Below are 24,071 nucleotides of genomic sequence, written 5' to 3'. Positions count from 1 at the left end.
AGGAGAGAGAGAAAGAGTATTGAGTGCTTTCAGGTTTTTTCTTTAACCTAAGACATACTTAGGAGAGTATAATTTCAAAAATTGTCTAGGATTAACCCAGACTTTCTTCCTGTAACACTAGTTCACTGTCTTGAGAAGGGAAGTCATGTACTGCTTTTAATATCATGATTTAGTCCTGAGTGAAGTAACTCTGGTAGACACTTTGTAAATTTTGTGGCACATGGTAGCCACTATTCTCTACTGTTAGATACTAATGATCTTGTCTGTGTTTTTTTTTTTTTTTTGTCCTTTTGGTCCCCACATTTTAGTCATTTTCTAGGAAAATGTTTACACTATTCTCTACTGTTAGATACTAATGATCTTGTCTGTTTTTTTTTTTTTTTTGTCCTTTTGGTCCCCACATTTTAGTCATTTTCTAGGAAAATGTTTACCAGATCTCATACTGCCATCTTTCCTAAAGTCTCCTGGCTTCTATTTTTATAATCAGCCTTTGATTTTTTTTTTTCTCACCTGGGGGTTAACCATTTTGAAAAATATTAAGATTCCCTAACTCTTCTCTTTAAGGAAAAAACTTAGTATATATACGTGTGACAACCTAATGACTATAACACGTAATGACAATAGGTCTTCATTGCTCGGTTGATGATCTTGGTAAAAAACTAATTTAAGTTTAAACTTTGAAATGAAGGGTGACATTTGCCTTGATAAGATCAGTTGGTGGGAATGTCCAGCCTCAGGTGGCTTGTGTCTAGGAGCTTTTAATGTGGTTCCCCAAATTCTCTGAAAATACTCAAGGCGATATTGCCGAAGACAAACTGCCAATAACCCAAACACTAACTTAAACCAGAATATAATGTCACAATCATGAAGACTGATCGTAGTTTTATGAAAGCTACATCTCAAGTTGGAGAAAACCTCGCCGAGTTTTGCTTAGGACTCACCTTAGCTTTACCTGCACAAAGGAGACGGCTTTTCTTACCATCTGACCTCATACTCTGGTTGGACTCAGCCAGGAAAAAACAGCAGCAGCTTCTCCTTCTTGCTCCAAAATCCCAAATGTAATTCTCTAAAACTCCAGATCAAATCACCAAGATAGAGAAAACTGGGAAAAGAAAAATCTGGTGATTGTTTTTTTTCGGGGTGGGGGGTGTTGTGATAGGAGTCTCTTATTACAGTGGAAGACTCAAAAGATACCCTTTTACTCCAAACCCTGTCTCTTATAGACTTCAGGTTCCAGCATAATTTAGGAAAATTTAAAGGGAAACAAAAATAGAACTTTAAGAGGAATTATATCTTTCAAATTACTGGCAAATATAAAAGTCTATTAAAGCCATAGAAAAATCAGTGTGCTGCAAAAGGCAAAAAGGAGGATTATAAAGAGGCCTGCAAGCATTAAACAAAGAAGAACCAAAAATTAGAAAGCATTAAATGATGTAGCAAAGTGGAAAGCCACCTATTAGTTATAAGTGGAAATTGGACAAACTTCGCTATAGTTAATTTTTTTAAGCAACCCAACCTGAGCATTACTAGAGAGACACATAAAATGATATGAAAGTTTAAATGGAAAGAATGCACAAAATTTCATGAATCACCTGAAAATGAAAAGATGATATCAGATAAAGCAAAAGGACATTGAAAGGAACAAAGAGGATCATTTTTAGAAAAATAAAAAGTGAATATATAACTATTGTACTCTCTATAGAGGTAAGTCAAAATGTACTGAATATAATCTAAATATCCGAACAGAAGAATGAATGGTTAAATGTACTGTGGCATATCTATATAATGACCTCATTTCCTAAGAATGGTATCGTTCGAGTTGCTTTGTTCACAAAGATGACCATACTGCCCATAGTATGAATATTATTCTCCTACTTTGGTTCAAATAGATCAAAAAATATTAAAATGGGTTATTTCTCAGTGATGAAACTAGAGTCAATTGAAATATTTTCATCTGTGCTTTTAAGTGTTTCCTTTAGTTTATATAATAACTTATGTATTGCACCAAAGTACCCACTGGCTCTCCCACTGAGAGGACTGTAGTTTCGCGCCCCATTGACCTCAGCTGAGCCTTGTGACTTGTTTTTGTCAGATTCCAGGCAGCTGTCTGCATCCTCAGCTCTCAGGGTGCTCTTAGCTGAAGAATGACCAGGTATTTCAAAGTAAGACAAGTGTGAAACAAAGTTTATTGAGGAAGAGAAAGAGGTTACAGAGCAAGAGCGAGGTACAGGTTTATAGAGCAAGATGTGTTTGCCATAGACAATGAATGGGCTTCCATCGTCAGAACAAGAAAGGCCAGTTGGGAGGGGGTTCTGTTTTATACTGCCTGGATTGGGCCCACCTCATGTTTCAGAGGTCACCTTGGAAATAGAATCTTAGGTGCATGTGGACCTCCCAAGAGCCTCTCTAAAGGCCCATCAGGGAGTGTGGACCACGATATAGATTTAAGCCAACGATGCGGTAGTTACCCTTAAGGCTGTTCTAGGTCACTTCCAAGACTCTACTGTACCTATGCTGTTTGGTATGCTGTAGGTTAGAGAGTCCTCTGCATTCTTTAAGTTCTGATAGATAGGTGGGTGGGGTGTTCCCTCTTCCCCAGGTGTGAGCAATCAGGATTAAGGTGTGTGCACCAAGCTGGGGTCTGGGATCTCCATCCTCGACCTCGTTCCCTAGGAGAGCTGGATTCCTAGCTATCTACCTAACACTTTGGCCAATGAAATGTGAGTAGAGATGACATATCCCTCCTCCCACAAGCAAAAGCTTTGAGAACCATTCTCTGGCTCTGCCATAGCTCTTTTTCTGCCTTTCAAGGGGGTTGTTCCTTAAGCCTGGAAGGAAGAGGCCTCAGGGTAGGTCTGCAGCAGACCTCAGAGATATGTAAATGATCCAGAAATGAACCTTTCTTGTAAGCCCCTGAGATTTTGGCTCAGTGGATGGCCAGGCTGAGTTGTCCCCAGTTTCAAGTGTTCTTCTGGACATATATAATTTATGATGCCTATGAATATTAAATTCTAGACGTGTTCCTTACCACCTTTTGCTTTAATTAGGGCTATAAATCTGAACTTTATGTTACTTGATATAAAGGCAAATATTATAGCACTTAGCAATACTTGTTGTGTTCCCACTGATATGAAGAAAGAATGAGAAAAATTACATGTTAAGCCCTAATATTGCTGTTATTTTCAGCCACAATACTTTTCTCATTGAATATAGTAATTATGTTGATGCTGACTTTAGAATCTATGGTCTTTCTTTGGTGTAGAATATTATTTAGGCAATTTCTGAAAATGTGCTTCAATAGAGATGAAATAATTTTTTTTTGTTTTTTTTGGAGTTGAAAAGGAATTATTTTTTTAAAGTATCACAGCAATTCCTGTACTCAAGGAATAAGGAATACGTATGCGCAACCTTCTAGCAGTGTTTTGATTCACTCTTGTAATGCATTTTGAGATAGAGTAGGTAATAAAACATTTGTTTAGCAACCGGTTGGGATGGTCTTCAGAGGACATCTCATTCAGCTTTCTAATAACTAGTTGGAGCCCTTTTTATTAGAAACAGAAGACCAACATTTAATAGAAACAACAATAACCTCAACATTCTTGGAATGAATTAATTTTTTTCCCTTTTCTTCATTTTGGTATTATTCAACATATTTATGATTGTAATTCAACTGAAACGTCCTTTTATCATAAACAAGTTACCCAATCAATTCAAAAGAAAATCAAGTTGTTAGTATTGGTGTTAATGAGGAAAGTACAGTAAAAAGTCCAACAGAGGAAACGTGGCTTGAATTGAATTTACTTGCAAATGGATAACTGTTTAATGAGTTGGGTTGTTTCGACTTCATCCCTTGGGGGCACTTGAACACATCACAAACCACCATAATTTGGCTCAAGTGTCAGCATCTATTTGTAGAAACATCTTGGACCAGAAAGCATAGTGCTTCAAATCAAGTATCTGAGCAGTGTTCTTGCTTTCTGTTTGCTGGCCCCAGAGCCTGGCTTCACAAACTTAACTTAACTTATTGACTGCCTTTTAAAACTAAAAAGATGAAATGATCATCTTTCAAGTGTATGTTTATTACTACCTTTTGCCAATATTAAATGAAACTCCATCTGTAGCCAACAAAATTGCTCTACAGTCTGGGTTTAAGAGATCCTCCTGCTTCAGTTTTCCAAGTAGCTGGGACTCTGCCCAGCTAATTTTTGCTATTTTTAGTAGAGAAGAGGTTTTGCTTTGCTCAAGCTGGTCTTGAACTCCTGAGTTTGAGGGATCCTCCCACCCCAGCCTCCCAGAGTGCTGGAACTCCAGTCATGAGCTACCTGGCCTGGCCGGCTCTTTACCTTTCTGTTTGTCCAAAGGCTGTTTTTGTTTCACAAGAGTATCTCCAGTTTAGAGTCTAAGTAGCTTTTGTTTTTCCTATGGTGACAGTGATGTAGAAATCTTAAGAATAGCTTATATGTTCTATTTGCAGAATGTTCAATTTCCCCATTTTATAAAAATTTCCCCCTTAATTATTGCTGTTGTTCTTCTTTCAAATCTTCTCTATAAGTACCGATTGTTAAAATCTTGATTAACACAGTCAGGGTCGTATAATTCATTAACATTATGTTATAGTTTTTAAACATATAACTATAGGCCCACATACAGTTTAATTTACTGGATTTAAATTTGATTGCATGCAAAGTTTAAATGATTACAGATCTGATCAGTACGTTTATGTCATTGACGTAATCTTGTAAACATTTTTCTTCAGCCTGGACTTCTCTGAGCTCCAGACCCCCATTTCCAAGTGTTTGTCTTCATTTGAGTGACTCAGTGACATCTGAAACTCACGATGCCTGAAATTACACTCAAGGCCTTCCCATCATTTCCTTTGACCTTGACCGTGCCTCCCGGCTCTGTCCTGTCTCAGTCCACAGGGCTGGTGTTGGATTCCCTGCTACCACTCCAGTCTGTCCTCTCTGTGTCCTGTTGGGCCTCCCTCAACTCCACTTCCCCACCGCGAGTTGTCTTGTGGCTGCCAAAGTCACCCTTTAGTAACATGGATCTGATTATCCCACACCCCTTCATGGTTTCTTACGCTTATGAATAAAGTAAAAAACGTCTATGTCTTAGTTTGAGTGTGCTGCCATAACAGACCACCCCAGGCTGGGTGATTTATAAAGAATATATATTCTTTTCTCACAATCCTGGAGACTTGGAAGTTTAAGATCAAGATGCCAGCAGGTTGTGGCCCTATCTCTACTTCAGAGGTGGCACCTTTAAGTGCTGCCTCCACTAGAAAGGAGAAAGACCATGTCCTTCAATGGCAGCAGAACAGAAGACAGAGAGCCCACTCATGCAAGCCCTTTATATAGCTGCCTTAGTGCCTCCATAAGGGTGGAGCCCTCATGACCTAACACCTCCCGTTAGGCTCAGCTCCCCAACACTGTTTGCATTGGATATAAGTCTCTAACACATGAATTTTGGAGGATACATTCAGATGACAGCAAACACACAGCCTGCCGGGCCATGCAGGGACTGGCCTTTGTGTTTCTTGAGCTACCATGTCACCATCTGTGTGTGCACTAGTCATTTCAGCCACCACTAATTCCTTGGTCATGCCACACTGGACTGTCAATATCTAGATAAATCCTCATCCTTCAGATCTCAGCTCTGAGATCCAGACCCATCAGTTCTCCTCCCCACGTGTCTTCATAAGGGCCCTGAATAGCACACGTGCTCTCTCTCTCTCTCTCTCTCTCATTATTTGACTCACTATCTTCCCCTCTTGACTAAAGTTCAGGTCTCACTTCTCTTTGGCCTGAAGATTGATCTCTGTTCCTCCCAGTGTTTCTCTCCTAAGCCATGCTGACAGACCTACACGAGTGTTCTGTTAATATTCTATTCAATGGTGGCTGGAACTTGGCTTTCTTAGAAGAGGATAAAGTTCACTGTAGTTGTCTACCTTTGGGGCAGCTTTTAATCTTATATCATAGTACTTGCTTTTTTGACATTTTTTGCAGGCCTATGTTGGAGACATGGCCAATTTAACAGCGTTTCTCTGTGACTAGTAATATTAACAATGCAAACCTACACAAGTCCAAGTGAAAAACTGAAGGCTGGGTGTGGGGCCTCAGGCCTGTAATCCCAGCACTTTAGGAGGCTGAGCCAGGTGGATCCCTTGAGACCAGGAATTTGAGAACAGTCTGGGCTACTTAGCAAGACCCCACCTCTAAAAAAATAAAATAAAATGTAGCTGGGCTTGGTGCTGTGTACCTATAATCCCGGCTACTCTGGAGGCTGAGGCAAAGGATTGCTTGAGCCCAGGAATTTGAGGTTACAGTGAGCTATGATGATGTTACTGTACTCTGGCCTGGGGAAAACCCTCTCTCTAAAAAAAGTAAATAAATAAAAATAAATAAGTAAATAAATAAATGAAGTGGCTGTTGGCTGTGAATGTGTTCACTGTTACCCCTGCCCTGCCTGTCAGTCTGTAGGCGTGATGAGCCTGTTGGTTGTTGAGTGACGTGTGGGCATGCTGTTGTAATTGTGGATATGTGTGTCCTTGATCCTGCACAAATGCTGGATTGCAGGATGCACGCAATGTGTTTACCCTTTTGTAACTCACTGCTCTGTATTGGATTTCACCATCATATATATGATATGGCTGAACTGAAGACAAATATAAATTGGGTAGGGGAAATTAAAATTTTTGGAGAAGAAGCTGATGTACTTGGGCATCAGGGTTCAGACTATAGCATTGTAATCTGCTTTAAAATAAAGACCATGTCAGGAAAGAACGTGACTTTACCCTATGGTTTCCTCCCATTTTCCTTGCTGATCGGCCTTTTTACACTTTAACACTTTCACCCCCTACCCAAAAATCTAGAGGAAGAGATCATTTCTACTAGGCCAGAGTTCTTCCTCTCACACAAATTAATGTTTTTTTGTTAAGTATAATAATTTAATTTGATTTTTAATCCTTACATAAGGCTTGTTTTGTTCGTAGGTGGTTTGGACACCCTGGATATCTGCCTGTTCCGGTGAAACCTGATTCATGAAATGGAATGAAGCTGAAAAGTCATCCACTTCTTCGTGAATCTGAGAGAAGATTGGGATGGTCTTAAGTGCACATAACTAGATCTAACTGCAGAGATGAGTTCAGATGAGAAGGGCATATCCCCTGCTCATAAAACGGCCACCCCAACCCATAGAAGTGTCTCCTCTTCAACGTCCTCCCAGAGGGACAGTAGGCAGGTAAGAAAAAAAGTATTACGTGTGTTTTGTTACCTTATTCAAACTCAGTTACATTAGCATATAATAGGATTGCTAACTCCGAAATTTTGTTGTGAAGTCTTGCTTTCTTGTGGAATGAAAGCACAAGAGCTGGGGTGGCCAGGGGATAACCTCACTGTTTGTCCCTGGAGAGGGACCCAGCATCGGGAGCCCAAATGTTCTGCTCTCCCTCTCTTCCTTTGAGGAGGTGGAAAGGGATCCACAGATCCACAAAACTTTCTTCCCATAATGCCCTCTCCAGTCTCCCAAGCACTAATCTGTGTTTGGTGTTGCTTGGAATCTGGTACCAGATTCTGGAATTAGTTTAAAAATAAAATTATAACATCAGGGAATTAAGAACAGTGAGAATTCAAACAAATATTTAAAGGCAAAAGAGAAAGTAAATCATTGTTGCTTAATTACAATAGAAAATATTCATGTTGGGTGTGAGACAATTCTGTGAGTTATTTTTGTTGACAGAATTACTTTGTTGTATTTTAGTTAGCTTTTGTGCTGCCAGGGTAGTGTGGGAATCAGTCCTGTGAATGCTCTTTGTTGTCCAAACTGTTGGTTTTTTTGGTCGGCACAGGTGTGACTAGTTTTCATATCTATCTTGGCAACTTTCCCTTAGTGAGCATCTTTGCACAGTCTCCTCCACTGTCTTCCACTCCCTACCCCCGTATGTTCAAAGCACATCGTCCGGGGCAGTGTTTTTCAACCTTTGTTATCTCACTTGAACCTAGAGTTAAACTCTTCCGTGGCATACTTAAATTATGTCGATCAAAAAGAAAAAGTGAAAAAAAGAATATACTTACCGTGCTTTGAATTTCTTTCAAAAACAATTTAATTAATGATCTTTAAAATTTATCGTGGCACCCCTAAGATCCTCTCACAGCAAGCCAGTGTGCACCGGCTGAAAATCACTGGCCTAGGATCTGGCAGTGTGAGCATCAGTTATTCAGCATTCTATCCGATAGACAGGGATCTGGAGACAGCCAGGTCTAGAAGTGAATTCATTCTTCTAGATCATGGGAATGCCTTGCTGGGCACTGTTCTTAAGGGAACTCCCAGTCTCAAACCCCCCTGGCACTCCCGCTCCTATTTCCAGCCAGAAATTCCAGGGGAATCTGTAAGAATCAAGGATTCCTTACGTGCACATCTTCCACAGGTCCTAAGGTAGGTGCTCAGACTCCAGAGTCGTAGTGAATTATGGACACCAGCTTCGTTTCTTATTGACTTCAAGTAAAAGACTTAGAAGCAGCTATGCCGTTAACTACATCTGTGATTACACAGTTATTTATTTAAGAGTGCCAGGAATGTAAACACTTTTATATTGACTACTGCATGATGAGATGCTTTCTAAATTTGCAAATTTAGGCTGCCCTTCCCCTGCCCCTCTGTTCTTTCTTATTATGGCTTCTCCATTTTTCTCTTGCCCCGGGCATTTAAACTAAGAGATACTTTAAGCAGCCTGGCCTTCCTGGCTGCTGGGAGGAAGGAAGGGATTGAGCCAGCTCACCCTGGAGAATTGTGGCAAATGGAAAAGACTGATGACTGCTATAGAAACTTCTGTCATGCGTGTTCCTTTTCCTGTTGCACCTGAGCTCCGGGACCAGGCTGCAAAACAACAGAAACAAACCGAGACCTAGGTCTGGCAGCAGGTGTGTGACGGCGGAATGCGCGACACTGCCCTGGCTCGTGAATGGAAGGCTTTATGATGGCAGTGGAAGCAGCTTGTCAGTAAATTGATAATGAATTCTATAAAAGTTAGAGACATTGTTCAAATGCTTATTATTCTTTCAAGAGAGCAGCGTTTGCTTTCGTTCTTGTTTATCTCAGCAGGTGGAAACTCCCAAACACTTTCTCCTCTGGTTCCTTCCGGACTCACTCGTGTTTTGTGTCTGTCCGTCTCCCTCATGGGAGAGAAGAATAGAAAAGAACAATTGTAGTTCTGTTTTTCCTTCCCTATCTCAGTCACTACCTGAACTTTAGAATTAACATAGAGAACTCAGAAGTGTGAGTGGTCCTGTGATGTGACATGACGTGACATGAGGTGACGTGATACGGTGCAGTGTTACTTTATGTGCATCTAGTTTTGTGTGATAACTGTTTTCATAATGAAGGGACATGGGGAGAGTGTGCTAAATTAGTCTTTCTTCACTGACTTTTATCTATTCTTATTTGACAGACACCTATGCAGATGGTACCAGTTTGCAATATCCAGCCCTATTTCTTTCCTAAATTAATCACGTAGGTAGAGAATTAAGGCTGAAAATAAAGTGGCATCTAAAGCACATTATTTCCCTGTCCTTCCAAGTTCTGGTCCCAGACTCCTAATGAACTGACTGATCATTCTGCTAAGATGTACCACTGCCTGAATGGTACCACTGTGCTTTAAATCAGTGCATGTAAATCAGTGGGTTATCAGGATAACCATTCTCTTGGGGACTCAGGGTCAGTGTCTGCCTTTCTCCTCTGCTTCTCCCACTCTCAGTAAGTTATCAAGTCCTATTGTTCCTTTCCTCCTTCGTAATATTATAATTTCCCTCCATTCCCCCTATCAGTTCCCTCGCCCAGACCCTCATCAGCTACTCAGAACCCTGCAGAATGCTCTGGCCTCACCACTTTAAATTTCCTGCCATGAAGGAAATGATGATCAGTCCAGAGGATTCAGGCCTCTGTTACCTTCATAATTCAGGACAGAGTTCATTACTTCGTCCCCAGTGTCCAGTGCGATCTTTCCCACCCTCACATCCCATTTTCCTCTTAACCTGAACAGAATCCTCTGCTCATGGTTCCCCAAACTACCCTATCTTTATCTCTGCTTGTCTTTCCTGCACGAAATTCCCACCCCCTAATGCCGCCCCGTGACACTGACTCTTGTCACTCAAACTTACATCACCCTGCCCCTTCTCTGAACATTTATAGACTTTTTGGACAATATTTGATGTTTTTATGTTGTTTACCTTTTTCCATACGAATCTCCTCGACTGTATTGTGAGCTCTTTTTAAACAGACTGCATACGCTATAATTCTTCAGGTTTGGAGACTTTGGACCTCAAATGGTTTAATATATCCTGCAGGACATTTTTTAAGACCTGCAACAATATTAGTCTTGTCTTTTTGTTACAAAGTTTCCATTCCCGATTTATTTGTCCTTCCCTTCTTCCTTCCTGGTAGATAACAAAGACCATCTGTGCATAGTAGCAATGGACTGCCCTTCCTGTCATAAAGTTACTGAGCACAGTGGGTGAAGGGGAGACGGAGGGAGAAGCAGTGATTCAGGGCCGCTGTGATCTCACTAAGTGTTTCTGCAATGATGATAGGGTCGAGACTCCACTTAGTATCTAACAACCTAGAAGACTTCAGTAATTGTTCCATTTATATTTTATTCAAATCTGACATGAAATGTTAGGAACAGCTAACAAAACTGGCTCTGTGTGTGTGACCACGATGACTCATAAGCTGTAATGAATATATATGCCCTAAAACTTTCAAAGAGGGAACAGAAAGTGTCCATCAGACCTCTAGGACTTAACCTTTGAGCCAGCATTCCCCAAAGTACATGCCCAGGAATGCATGTCCCTTGAGATGTTGTTTGAAAAGAGAGTTCCACTGTCAAGTAAGTTAGAAAAATGCTAAACAAAATCCCTTTTGCAATGTACATTAATAAATTAAGGACACTGATAAATCCTGAAGTAAGATTTAGGTGAGCACGTCTATGATAGACTTTAGTATATTGTGGAACTTCATTTTTCTGCTGAGAATTGGTTGTTTGGTTGTTCAGATTCTTCTGTTATTAATTTGGAAGATCAGCAAAACTGAGCCCAGATTCCTAATGGCAACACTCATTGGGCCCAGCAGTGGCTTCCAGCTGAGCTGGGACATTTACTCTTCAATAGGCCACAGTTTTCCCCTTTCCTCGTTGTATTTCAAAACTTATTTATGTTGACTGCTTTGCCCCTGAAAGCACTTGAACTTGTGTATCTTTATCCTGGAGGTTAGTAGGTCAGTGACAGTAACGGCTTACCGAGGGTGATCTCCACTTGGATGTTAAGAAGGCATCTCAAACATAACATGTCAAAAATGGAATTCCTAATTTCCCTCTCAGGTCTATTTCTTCCCACTCTTCCCTATCACAGCAAATGGCAATACCATCCCTTCACTGGGTAAGGCCAAACCCAGGAATGATCCTTGACTTCTTTCTCTTGTACCTTGCTTCCAAACCATTAGTGAACCTGTTGGTTCCACCATCAGGATATACCTGGAGTCTGACCACTGCTTGCCACCTCTTCCCCCTCCACCCTGGTCTGAGCCACCATCGTTTCTCACCTGACCGTAGAAAACCACAGATGTGTAATAGATCTCCCTGCTTCTACCCTTACCCAACATAGAGATCATTCTTTACAGTCAGATCCCTTCAAAACTTAAAGCAGATTGTGCACCAAGCCCTCCACGGACTTCCTATCTCTGTCCAAATAATACTGAATTGCTGACACTGTCCCTGAGGTCATTTGTCATCTTGTTCTTCCTAATTGTCTGAGTTCATCTCCTGCTATGTTCCCTTCACTTGGTTCTCTCTGGCACATTCCTCACAGACCTTTGCATTTTTGGTCCTCTCAGCCCAGCTTGCTGTTCCTCCAGCCATCCCCAGTCTTGTCACATACTTAACTCAGTCTCCAAAGTACTATTTTAATTCCCTGCATATCCTTATCACTCACTGTCCAATTAGCTGGTTTTATTGTTCTTGAAAGCACTGAGCGCCACCTGGCATGTTGTATGCTATAGAACCTCTCTAAGTTGACCACCCAAGGAATGGTAACAAATTGGTCAACACACAGAGGTGGTCAATATAAGGAACTGAGCCTCCTGTACTGATATGTGGTGCTTGTCCAGCCTATGAAAATTAGGTCCACTTCAGGAGACAGTCAGTGACGGTCACCTATGGAGGTTCTACTGTATTTGTTTATCATTTGTGTCTATATCCCTGTCCTCTGTTCTGTAACACTGAGATGGAAGCCCCATGAAGCAAGGCTTTTATTTTGTTCTATCATGTATCCATAGCACCTTGTGTGGTACCTGGTGTGTTTAGGATATATTTTAATGAATAAACAAATGAGTTGGTGTGGGGAGATTATGAGCTGGGTTCCAGAGGTCTTGACAGCTATGGAGGAGTAATCATGAGGTTGGGAGATGATAACAAGGAGAAATGATTATAAGCCTGGGGAGTTCTGAGTCTCACAAGAATGGATTCTCAGAGTAGAAGGAAAATGGTCCCCAAGTAACAGAGGAGAGCCACAAAAGCACAGTCTTCTCCTTGCTCCTGAGGGTGGCTGTGTGGTGGACTAAATGACTGAGGAGTGCAGGAAAGGATAGCAAACAGAAGCAAAGAATCGGAGGCATTCTTCTCACAGGTTGAAAAGGGTGGGGCTGGGAGGTGTCTCTTTATTTTAAAACAGGGTTTATTGTTTTTTAGTTAATCATAGTACTTATCTTATGATTACATTATATAATAGAGTTACCAAATTTGTGAACTGATAACTGGATTTGTTTGGGGTTCGTAATTACATCTATGCTTACATATTTTAAAGAATTTTAAAAAATATACATGTCTAAGGCAACCCTATAGAGATAGTTATAGCAGTCCTGGGATCCAGGTCCAAGGGCCTGCATATTTTTTCTTTCTTTCTTTCTTTCTTTCTTTCTTTCTTTCTTTCTTTCTTTCTTTCTTTCTTTCTTTTTTTTTGCAGTTTTTGGCTGGGGTTTGAACCCACCACCTCTGGTATATGGGGCTGGCGCCCTACTCCTTTGAGCTACAAGTGCCACCCAGGACTCTCATTTTCAAAAGCAAGGGCACTCTTTATAGCCAATGATTTTTTTTTTTTGAGACAGTCTCACTATGTTGCCCTCAGTAGAGTGCTGTACTGTTACAGCTCACAGCAACCTCCATCTCTTAGGCTTAAGTGATTCTCTTGCCTCAGCCTCCCAAAATGATTATTTTTATTTATATTATTATCAAGTCATGCCAGAAAATCAGACATTATGCCTCTAAAAACGTAGGGTTTGGAATGCGTACTGTTCAGGTGATAGTATGTATCATGAGTGAATTGTTATAGCTCTACCAGGCTAGATGTCATCAATCCTTAAACAAGCCAATGTTTTTGTTTAATGAAAAATCAAAGAAGAAATAACCAGCCAACTCTCATAATGATTCAAAGTTTGCTGAAGCTCAGAGATCATGAAATAAAGAACAATTTAAGGAAAAAATTATAAGTAACTTGTAAGAGGCTGGCAGTTCATTTTCTTGCCAGTTTCATAAAATCTACATTCAAGATCATGGTCAGTTCTTCACAACTGTAGAAGATTTCAGTGACACAGGTATCCAGAATATTTTATGTGTATTATCAATAACAATACATTTCAAAAGTTACAGTGGCCTGTTCAGTCAGTACCCACTGCTAACTCGTAAAGGCCATTGCCAGTGGTGATGCAGTGAGACCAAGTGTCTGATGTAAAATTGTCTCCCAGTGTATACAGAAACTGAGTTTCTGGAGCTTCAAATAGCTTTGTTGAATAAAATGACTAAATCACTACTTTGAAATATACGTGTCTCTATCTTCTGAATAGAAAACCTGTTTTTGGCTTGGCGCCTGTAGCTCAGCATCCAGGGCACCAGCCACATGCACCATACCTGGTGGGTTTGAACCTAGCCCGAGCCTGCCAAACAACAATGACAACTACAACCAAAAAAATAGTCGGGTGTTGTGGCGGGCACCTGTAGTCCCAGCTATTGGGAGGCTGAGGCAAGAGAATTGCTTAAGCCCAAGAGTTTGAGGTTGCTGTGAGCTGTGATGCCACAGCACTCTACCGAGGGCAACATAATTAGACTCTGTCTCTAAAACAAAAAAAAAACTATTTTCATCTTTGAGTTATGAAAATATTATCTCAAAAAAAAGATGTTCTAATTTTCAGAGAAAAAAATTCACACATCCCTGATTTAATACCTAACCTCTAATTTATAACTTAAAATCTACCAAGAGAAGGAATATAATTTAAATTCATAGCTCTATGTAGAATTCCAGCTAACCCAAAGATTTTCAAGACAACCTGGAACCCCGCTGTTAGTCCAAAAAGAAATGCTAACCTTATCTGAAAATCCACAGTGTTCTCACTGTAGCGATGGCAGAAAATAAATCCCTTGGTGTTAGGTATATTTAAATTTTTGAGTTGCTTCCAGTTTCAATTTAGCCTTTTTAGAATTTCATCTCCTGGAATCAGCTTTTCAGGACTTAAGACCAGTATCAATGGAAAATAATATTTGCTTGCAAAAACTCATACTGTGACCAATTTTAGTGATTTAGATGCAAATTGGGTATTCTGAAAAGTCTGAATATTCGGCAAAAATTTATAAACCAGCTAATAGAATAACACAAGTTATGTTTTCATGAGCTCTCACTTGGAAGGATGGAAATACATGTATCATCACCTTTTCCGAGAGCTGAACTAAGATGAAAAGCAGTAAAACATCTTGCCCGCAGCTAATAAGCTGTGATGACAGCTTTACTCCCTGGCCCCCTGTTTCTGGAGCCCCTGTTCTTATGTATTGCACTGTTTGGTCTATTGTAAATCTTCCCCAGCTGAATGTGCAGGGAAGGGCCTTCTGTACACTTCTGAGTGAACTTTGTGAGGCAGCAGTTGTTTGCTGCTTTTGAGTTACTTATTGTCTCATTTTTCTCCCTTAGCAATAATAGTGATTTTTCACATCCTCATTGGCCTCAGAAACTATACACCAAATGGTACATAGACCAAATGTTACTAGTTGTTATCATGGAGTGCTGGCATAATAGGTGAATTTTTTTTAAGAGATAGGTTCTTACCCTTGTTGCCCAGGCTGGAGTGCAGTGGTGTGATTGTAGCTCACTGCAGCCTTGATCTCCTGGGTTCTAGTGATCCTCCTGCCTCAGCCACTTGAGCAGCTAGGACTACAGGCATGTACCCCCACAACTGACTAATTTTTTAATTTTTTGTAGTAATGGGGAGGTGTCTTGCTATGTTGCCCAGGGTGGTCTTTTTTTTTTAATTAAATCATAGAGAGGTAGATCATATATACATTAATACATTTATGGGGGTACAATGTGCTGATTTCATTTACAATTTGGAATGTTTACATCATACTGGTTAATATATCCCTCACCTCATTTACTTAATTATTGTGTTAAGACATTTATACTCTATACTTAATAGATCCGACATGTACCCTTGCAATATGCACCATAGGTGAGATCCCACCATTCATCCTCCCTCCATCTGACTTCCCCCTGCCCCTCCCATCCATCTCCTCCTTCATCCTGGGCCACAGTTGTGATCTATTCTTCATATGAAAGTGTGAGTGATTGTAAAGTGGTTTCATAATAGTATTGCATACATTGGATACTTTTTCCCTCCAGTCTTGAGATACTTTACTAAGTAGGATATGTTCCAGCTCCATCCATATTTGAACTCCTGGCCTCAAGTGATTCTCAATGTCAGCCTTCCAAAGTGCTGGGATTACACATATGAGCTACTGCACCCAGTCCACAGGTGAATTTTATGTTATTTGTGCTTTTCTCAATGTTCTTTTTTTTTTTAACTACACATAGTGCTTTTAAAATGAGGCATTTTAACCATCTATTTGTTAAAAGAAGCTGCCGAGAGCCTCTTCCATTAAAAGCAATGAGCAGGCTCACGGCTTTCTTGTCATCCCCGCCCCTTGGAGATCCCTGTCGTTTTGCTTGGTATTTACAGTATGTGTTCAGTCTGTGTCAAATGTGCTGAAATTGAGACCACAGGAAAGAAATTTGCCACCTGGCAATCAGACACTTATTAGCCACAAGTGATTCAGAGCTCAGCGTCACTTCCGTAAGAATCTGTTTGCTGCTTTTGCTGGTGTGCCTACCAGAGCCCTTGGGTCTTTAGGTCTGCCTTTATCAGTTTTTCACTTTACAGGGTATCTCTTAATATCTAAAGATGGCTGGTTGGGGATAGCATTTTTATAACAGCAAATTTGTCTGTCAGATTCAAGATTAGTACTGCTGTTATGTTCTTGGGCATAATACCAAACAGATAGAGCCACAGTGTAATCACTTAACGGAAGCCAGAAGTTCTCGTTCTGTAGGGCGTTGGAAAGGTTTGGGAATCTGTTGTGTACAGAAGCATACTCAGGTGACTTTTAGCCAGCCAGATTTGGAAATACTACATATCACTCTTACAGAATACAATTTTAGGTGTTTCATTAGGACTATGAAAACATCCTCCCAAAGCACCATAAGTCTATAAGATGGCTTTATTTGATTTTCAACTTAGAGAAATAGAAAATGTTACCTCCCTCTGGTCATATCCACTGTAACTCTTCTATAAGTAAATACTGCCACAAAGGTAAAGGAAAGCCTTGCACGTGCTCTATATCTTATATTTCAAGTGCTGAACTTCTTGACCTCAAATCCTAGTGAAGAGCTGTGTTGGGGAGGTTTCAGGGAAATGGACACAGTCATGCACAGTAAGTGTGTTAATAGATTTTGGGGTTTTAGAGTAAAATTAAGCAATATATAGCTTTAAAAAATCTTTTTAAAGGTCATGTCATATTACTCAGTAACTCGGCTTTTTAAAAATGTCTACTAAGGAAACAATCAAAGATGCATGTAGGGTGAGAAGGGGGTGAGGGATAAAAACTTTCCTATTAGATACCGTGTACATTGTTTTAGTGATGGGCATACTAATAGCTCTGACTTCAGCATTGCATACACATTTCATCCATGTAACAAAAACACTCATACCCCCTTAATATTTTAAAATGTGGTATATGTATAGTATATGGAAAACTATTTGGCCATTAAAAAGATGGAGACTTACATAGTTACCATTCAATTAAAAAAAAAAAAAACATGGAGACTTTATATCTTTTGTGTTAACCTGTATGGAGGTGGAACACCTTCTTAGTGTAAAGCATCACAAGAATGGAGAAGCAAGAATCCAATGTACTCAATTCTTATATGAAGGCAGTAGATGAGCTAATACAAGGGAGGGTAGAGGAATGAGGGATCAGGGAGAGGAGAGGAGGGAGTGGTGGGGGAAATCAGTGTGCGGCACACCTCTTGGGGGCAGGACACAATTACAAGAGGGACTTTACCTAACTACCATAATCAGTGCAACCTAATTCTCTGTACCCTCAATGAATCCCAAACAATAAAAAAAAAAATAGTTTGAAATGTAAAAAGAATACATTTCTTTGAAAAAATTATTCAGACATTTTTATAGTAGTAAGAAAAATAGAAACAGTCTAATCTTTGACAAAAAGGTATTTAAATAACCTCTTAGGTATATAGTGAAATCTTCCACAGCAGCTAAAACAGTTTTTGAATATTTAATGCTGTGGGAAAACTACAGACAGTTGGCCCTGCATAACCACAGGTTCCACATTCATGAATTTAACCAACCATTGATTAAAAATATGCCCCCCAAACCCCATTGTACAACAGTAAAAAATTAACAATAATACAGTATAATAATTTAGATAGCATTTATATCATATCATAAGTAATCTAGAGATGATTTAAAGTATATAGAAGGATGCGGGTAGATTATATATGCAAATACTGTGCCACTCTATAGAAGGGACTTTGAGCATCTGAAGTTTTGATATCTGCAGAAGGGCCTGGAACTAAATGCCCCTGGAAACTGATGATGAATCTCTTGCTAATTGAAAAAACAAGTTATTAAATATTGAAAAAATAGGGCAAATTTGGTTTTAAGAAGCGTGTGTGTGTGTGTGTGTGTGTGTGTGTGTGTAAAGCTGAAAGAAAATATCCAAGATACTGAGCTTATTACTGGTTATGGGTGGTTATAATTTCTTTTTTTGTTTTTCTGTTTTCCCTTTCAAAGTTTCTACAAGAAGTGTGGTTCTTTTTAAGATCGTATTTTATGAGTTAAATTTGTATGCATGTATATGTATGTATGTAGCTTGAAAACACTATTTGCAATACAGTAAATTTGACAAAGGCATCATTTCTTTTTATAGTAAAATTTTAAGCTTTAACTCTGTAAGTGTAAGATTAAAAGTAAATGAATACGAAGGCTACGGCACATGGGAAACTTGGTGCAAGTTTTTCAAGGCATCTTTGAGATTCGGAGGCATGAACTAGGCCACTATTTGTCCTCTTTACCACCTACATTTAATCTCGTGGTAACTTAATTATATCTGAGCAGGAACTTAGACACTGCATATATGATAAATAGCAAATATTCATTCGTTCAGCAAATATTTATGAGGGCACATAGGTATATGATATGTATAAATCTCCTGAGTTTACAAGGATGATCAAACAGTCTGACTCTGCCTCTAATGGACACACATAAATGTTAAAAAGACATATACAGCATTTTGGGGGGTTTTGCTTGTAGTAGCACAATCATTTGCGTGATTAGCATACTACAAACCTTTGTACTACATAATGTTAAAAGCTTTTTAGAAAATTACAAATTAACTTTAGAGTTCTTTTCAAATCCCGGGGGACTGTTCTCCTCTCCTGCCTTTTAAATTAACTCTATGCGTTCCAGAGCCCTGCTCTTGAAATGGTACACGTATTTGTCCCTGTCATTCTCTGGTAGGCGTATTTGTCCCTGCTTCTTGCCGTAATGCAGTACCATCAGTATATGCTTTTGTTCCAGCTGTTGTGGTTTCCAGTGATTTCGGTACACTGTTGTTGGTATTGGGAGTACAGAGTAAGGAACAAGTTCACCCAAGTTCTAATTCTGTTTCTGCTTAAAGGCAACTGTGGGAATTAAAAAGCTGTTTATTCCTATGCATTGTATCACTTCATAGTCAAAATCACTAAACAATTTTTTTTTTACTATCAGTGGACCAATCAATAGGTCCAAATGGCATTTCTTACTATACAGAGTTTCCAAACTGACTGGTTCAATGCAGGCAAAAGCTGTTGCTTCATAATGACCTTCCTATTTCTCTGCAGGAAGAGGCAGACTGGGTCACTCTGCTTTTGTCCCTTTCAGGCTTTCCCAGGTGTGCTGCATGGACTTGTTCCAACCACTGTTTTCTGTAACTTTGATTCATTTTAGTGGTGCTTCTGTGGAGCTTTACTGTTACTGGACTTCTTCCATCTTTCCAGGAGGGCAAGATAATTGTTGAGGGAGAGAAAGCAGTAGAGTTACTACTTCTTCAGTTGATTTTAATATTTCCTTTCTATTGCGAAGAAAAAAAATTCTTAAAGGAGAAGTCCACAGACATCTTCCACTCCAGGCATTCAGGTGGAAGGGGTGTGTGTTACCATCTCCACAGGTGACTATTTAGGTCTTCTGTCTTCAATCAGGTTGTCAACGATCTTAATAAATGCTGAAGCCCTGATCATGGGACAGTGTTGACTGTGCTGCTGGGTTGAGTGGGTAAAATGATGGCCATGGAAGGTATGGATTTATCACTTCCAAAAGGGCTCCCAGCTGTCCTGCATGTAAAGTGTTTACAAGACAACTGTTCAGGACCTTGGGAGTCTGAGAGGTTCCTAGACATATGTTCTTGTAGTGTTTAAACTAAGATGACACTACTGTTTATTGAGCGCCAATTGTGTGCTAGGGCAGTACTGTGGATACACTGGGTGCCAACTCTGTGACTTCCAGTGTCTTGTAAAGTGTGTATTATCTTCCTTTTACAAATAGAGGACACCGAGGCTGAAAGAGGTTAATGCTTCATCTGATCCACGCAGTAAATAGCGGAAGAAGGTTGGGATGCTGGTCTGTGATGCCGAGAACTTCTGTTCTCTTTTTTTGACACCGTGCGCTGCTATCTCTGCCTGACTCTTAGTTCTTGAAAATTAGAAATTAATTATGAGGTTGCTATGCAGATGATGAAAAAATTAACCTCAAGGCTATACCGTATTTAAGAGTGCTTTACTTTGTGTTTGTTTGTTTTACTAACTTCTACCTCTTTGTATCTGTGGAAGGTTGTGGTAGAGGAGGACTTGTGAGGTGTTCACTTCTTGTTGAAGGTATATGCTGTTGGGGGTTTATGTCATTTTTGTCATTTAACATTGGCTTTAATTTCAGTGGGAGGCAATATTTTAAAAGCCCAATTCAGATTCCAGCTCTACCACTGGCTAACTCTGTGCCTTTCTTTTTTTTTTTTTTTGAAATAGATTTTTTATTTTTTTTTTATTAAATCATAGCTGTGTACATTAATGCAATCATGGGGTACCGGGTGGTGTTTTCATATACAATTTGAAATATTGTCATCAAACTGGTTAACGTGGCCTTCATGTCATTTTCTTAGTTATTGTGTTAAGACATTTATATTCTACTTTTAGAAAGATTCACATGTACCCTTGTGAAATAAACCATAGAGGTGATCCCTTCGATCACCCTCCCTCCACCCATCCACCCCCTCCCCTCCCTATCCCCATATTCTTAGGCTATAATTAGGTTATAGCTTTCATATGAAAGCTATGGATCAATAAATTTTGGTATATGTATACCATGGAATACTATGCAGCCATAAAGAAAGATGGAGACTTTACCTCCTTCATGTTTACATGGATGGAGCTGGAAAATGTTATTCTTAGCAAAGTATCTCAAGAATGGAAGAAATGTACTCAGCTCTGTGCCTCTCTTGACATCTCTGTGCCTTTTTCTGTTCAATCAGCTATAAAATCAATTTAATAATTACTCAAAGTCTTGTTATGAAGATGGAATGGGATAATCCTTGTAAAGCATGAAGACAGGATTATAGAAAGTAGTAAATATTGATTGCCATCAGCAGCAGCATTGTCCTATGAAGGTCACTAAAACCGTTGCTTCATTCAAAGTAGCTATACTTACAAGAGAGGCTGGCCTAATAGCCCCAAGCTTGAAGAAAATCTTAGAAGTTTCTTTGAAAATATTTTGTATAGGCCAGGTATGATGGCTCATGTCTGTAATCCTAGCACTGTGGGAGGCTGAGGCAGGTGGATTGCTTGAGCTCACAGGTCCAAGACCTGCCCGAGCAATAGTGAGACCACATCTCTACTAAAAATAGAAAAAAATGATGCAAGAGGATCACTTGAGCCCAAGAGTTGGAGGTTGCTGTCAGCTATAACGCCACAGCAGTCTATTCAGGGCAATAGCTTGAGATTCTGACTCAAAAAAAAATAATTTGTATAATTTGCAGCTATAAAAATAGCTTAATTAATAGATAAGATAGTAAGATGAACAATTTCAGTGGGTGAACATTCCCAGGGCAGTGGACCTCTTCTCTTTAATACTGTCCTAAATGTGTGTGGAAAGTTAGTCTATACAAAAGTGTGTAGCCACAGCTTAAAATATTTATAGCAATTCCTTTATATGCTTGAAATGAAATTAAGGTAAATGACAAGAAACCTGTTGAGCAGATCTCCTGGCCTCTCCTCTGACAGTCATGTTCTCTCTGTGTGAGTTGCCCTGGACCGTTCAGCTATTAAGTGTCTCACTGTTTTTCTGTTTACTGACCTTTGTGATACCAAGTAAACTAGACCACAGCCATGTCAGCAGACTTCACCGTGCTGTCCAGGAGGTAGGAGATCAATGAAGCCAGGGAACATACTTTTACCAAATTTAAGAGCTATAGTGATGTATGAAATGCAGTAAAATTCTAGACTCCTGGTTTAAGCTAAATATGCATCAGTTCCCTCTGAGCAGGGGAAACAGGGGACAAGTGAGAACTTTCACCTCTGTGTGCTCTAAGTTCCTTAAAAACTGGCAAGTTGTAAGTTTAGTATTTGAGAGGAACCTTTATTTTAAAACAATAATTAACTGGATTATGTAACCCTTCATTTAACTTGTTTATATAACATATAGAGCACCTTGAAAGGAGTGGCATATGTTTCTAAGTCACTGTGAAAAAATATGAAAATAACTATCTCGTGAATAGCTCAAAATTATGATCCTAAGGGAAACGTTATGTGAAGAACTAATTCCAGTAACTGCAAATATTGCTAAGTTAAATTTGATGTGTTCCCCGCTGACAAGTTATAGCTATAAATCTAACAAACAAGAGTTCTGTGATGAATCCACTAGATTTTTCCATTTTAAAAGTCAGGTTCCTTAAATGTTTTTGTAAGTTCTATCCTATTGGAGCTGCGATTTTTATATAATTCCAAGAAAAACATGGAAGGTAGTTTTATGTGTAATCCTGTGTTAATGATTGCTGAAGGACTGCTCTCTAGAAATTAATCAGAAAGCACTGACAAATTCCGGAACTTTTTGACCGGCTGCAGTAGGCAGTCTGCTATGCCAGGACAGAGTGGGTTGGGAGTATACCGGAGTTGGGATACTAAGAGGAAGGTGAGCTTGTCTCTACGTTCAAGAAGCACACAGTCTAACTGCAGTTCCAGACTGGGTATGGTAAGTTAAAACTGTCTTCTTTATAGCTGCTGATATTAAAAATAAAAGATTTAAGTACTTACATATTTCATTTAAAATAATGAATGGCTGGATCTATAATTACGTAAGTTAGGATTATGTTTTTAGTTTTGAAAACCATGAGTTTGAAGATAATGCAAGGTAACAGATTAACATTTTGTTATTGAATGGACAATGATAGATCTAATAATACACAGACACGAGAGTGGCAAGTTTCTATTAATTTGACTCATTTGTGGTAATAAAAATATTCATTTACTTTCTGCATCTCAGTAAACACTTTGATGACTTCTTGATTTGCTTGGCAAATCAGCAGAAGTTAGGGGTTAGATTTTTCACTCACTTTGGATATGCACGAGGTCTGAAAATGAACGCACTTCTTTCTTTTCTTTCATACCATAAACTATCTTATAAAATCAAGTGGTGAAGAAACGAATACTGGGTTCTTTGTGCCAGGTACTATAGCGGGTAATGGACATTGGTCCTGGCTTGTATGCTTGCTGTCTCTTCTGCCCACAAAATTGTGGCAACATTTTAGGTATCCCCAGTACCTACAGAGACAAAACTCAATTTTATCACCCTTTAGATATATCAAATTGATTTCTATGTGCCTTGATTTAGAAATTGGGGGATTTATTTTCCTTTGTCTGGCTCATTTGCTTGAATAGTCCTTTATTTTCTGTCTACATAGTTGCTAAGATCAAGTTTCTCTCCAGGCTTTGCTTTTCTTACCATGTTTTGGGGTGGGGCAGGAGGAATTAGCAATGTATCTGTGTTTTATTGCATAGCAACTTGAAAGCATAGAGATGCAGAGTCCTTAGGGAGAAGTTCACAGCAAGGATACCTGAATGGAAAATTAAAGTAAGCAAAAGCAATAGCCACGCGGAACACTGTTAATACATGGGTTTACAGAAATGCACTCAGCATTATTTGGTCTTTTGTATGGTAAGACCTCTTTCTCTAGAATCTAAGCATCCCAAAAGCAGTTCTCTAGGGCGTTTTGTTCTCCGTAGCCCTGTCATCTGTGCCTGGCACGGTGTAGGTACTCAATAATGATTTGTTGATGAATTGAATGAACAAACTAACGAATAAATGACACATTTCACCGGTAGTTTCTTTTCTTAGCTTTGTTAGATTTGCTTGACTGAACTATTTTGTTAACACTCTATTAAATAGTAAGGGAGGAACTTGCTACCAAAATGTATGATTTCTAAATGGTTCTAAAAAGTATCTTGAGACATTTTTTTCTGTAGAAAATTATAAGTTATAAAATAATTTATTTATTGGTAGGAGAAACTTTTTAAAAATATCTCTGGGCTCGGCGCCTATAGCTCAACCGGCTAAGGCGCCAGCCACGTACACCTAGGGTGGCGGGTTCGAATCCCCAGCCCGGA

The 24,071-nt window shown here is 39.4% G+C and overlaps 1 protein-coding gene across 4 annotated transcripts in view; it reads left to right on the top strand.

Annotated features, from left to right (window-relative positions):
* The window catches only part of OSBPL6 (oxysterol binding protein like 6), a 115,583-nt gene that overhangs the window by 17,783 nt on the left and 73,729 nt on the right, over window positions 1–24,071 (top strand). For 2 of the 4 annotated variants that reach the window (XM_003791484.3, XM_003791483.3), the window contains exon 1: window positions 7,141–7,242. In XM_003791484.3, coding sequence (XP_003791532.1) covers window positions 7,141–7,242 — 102 coding nt within the window. Of the gene's footprint in view, window positions 1–6,994; window positions 7,243–22,558; window positions 22,660–24,071 lie in introns of those variants that run through there. The other 2 variants (XM_012806191.2, XM_023514169.1) reach the window with 2 other exon arrangements.

This window comes from Otolemur garnettii, unplaced genomic scaffold (genome assembly GCF_000181295.1).
Source record: "Otolemur garnettii isolate 467f Iridium unplaced genomic scaffold, OtoGar3 scaffold00048, whole genome shotgun sequence".
In the NCBI taxonomy this organism is placed as follows: domain Eukaryota; kingdom Metazoa; phylum Chordata; class Mammalia; order Primates; family Galagidae; genus Otolemur; species Otolemur garnettii.
Note: the sequence above shows the minus strand (reverse complement) of the source record. Positions and strands in the feature narration are given on the sequence as shown.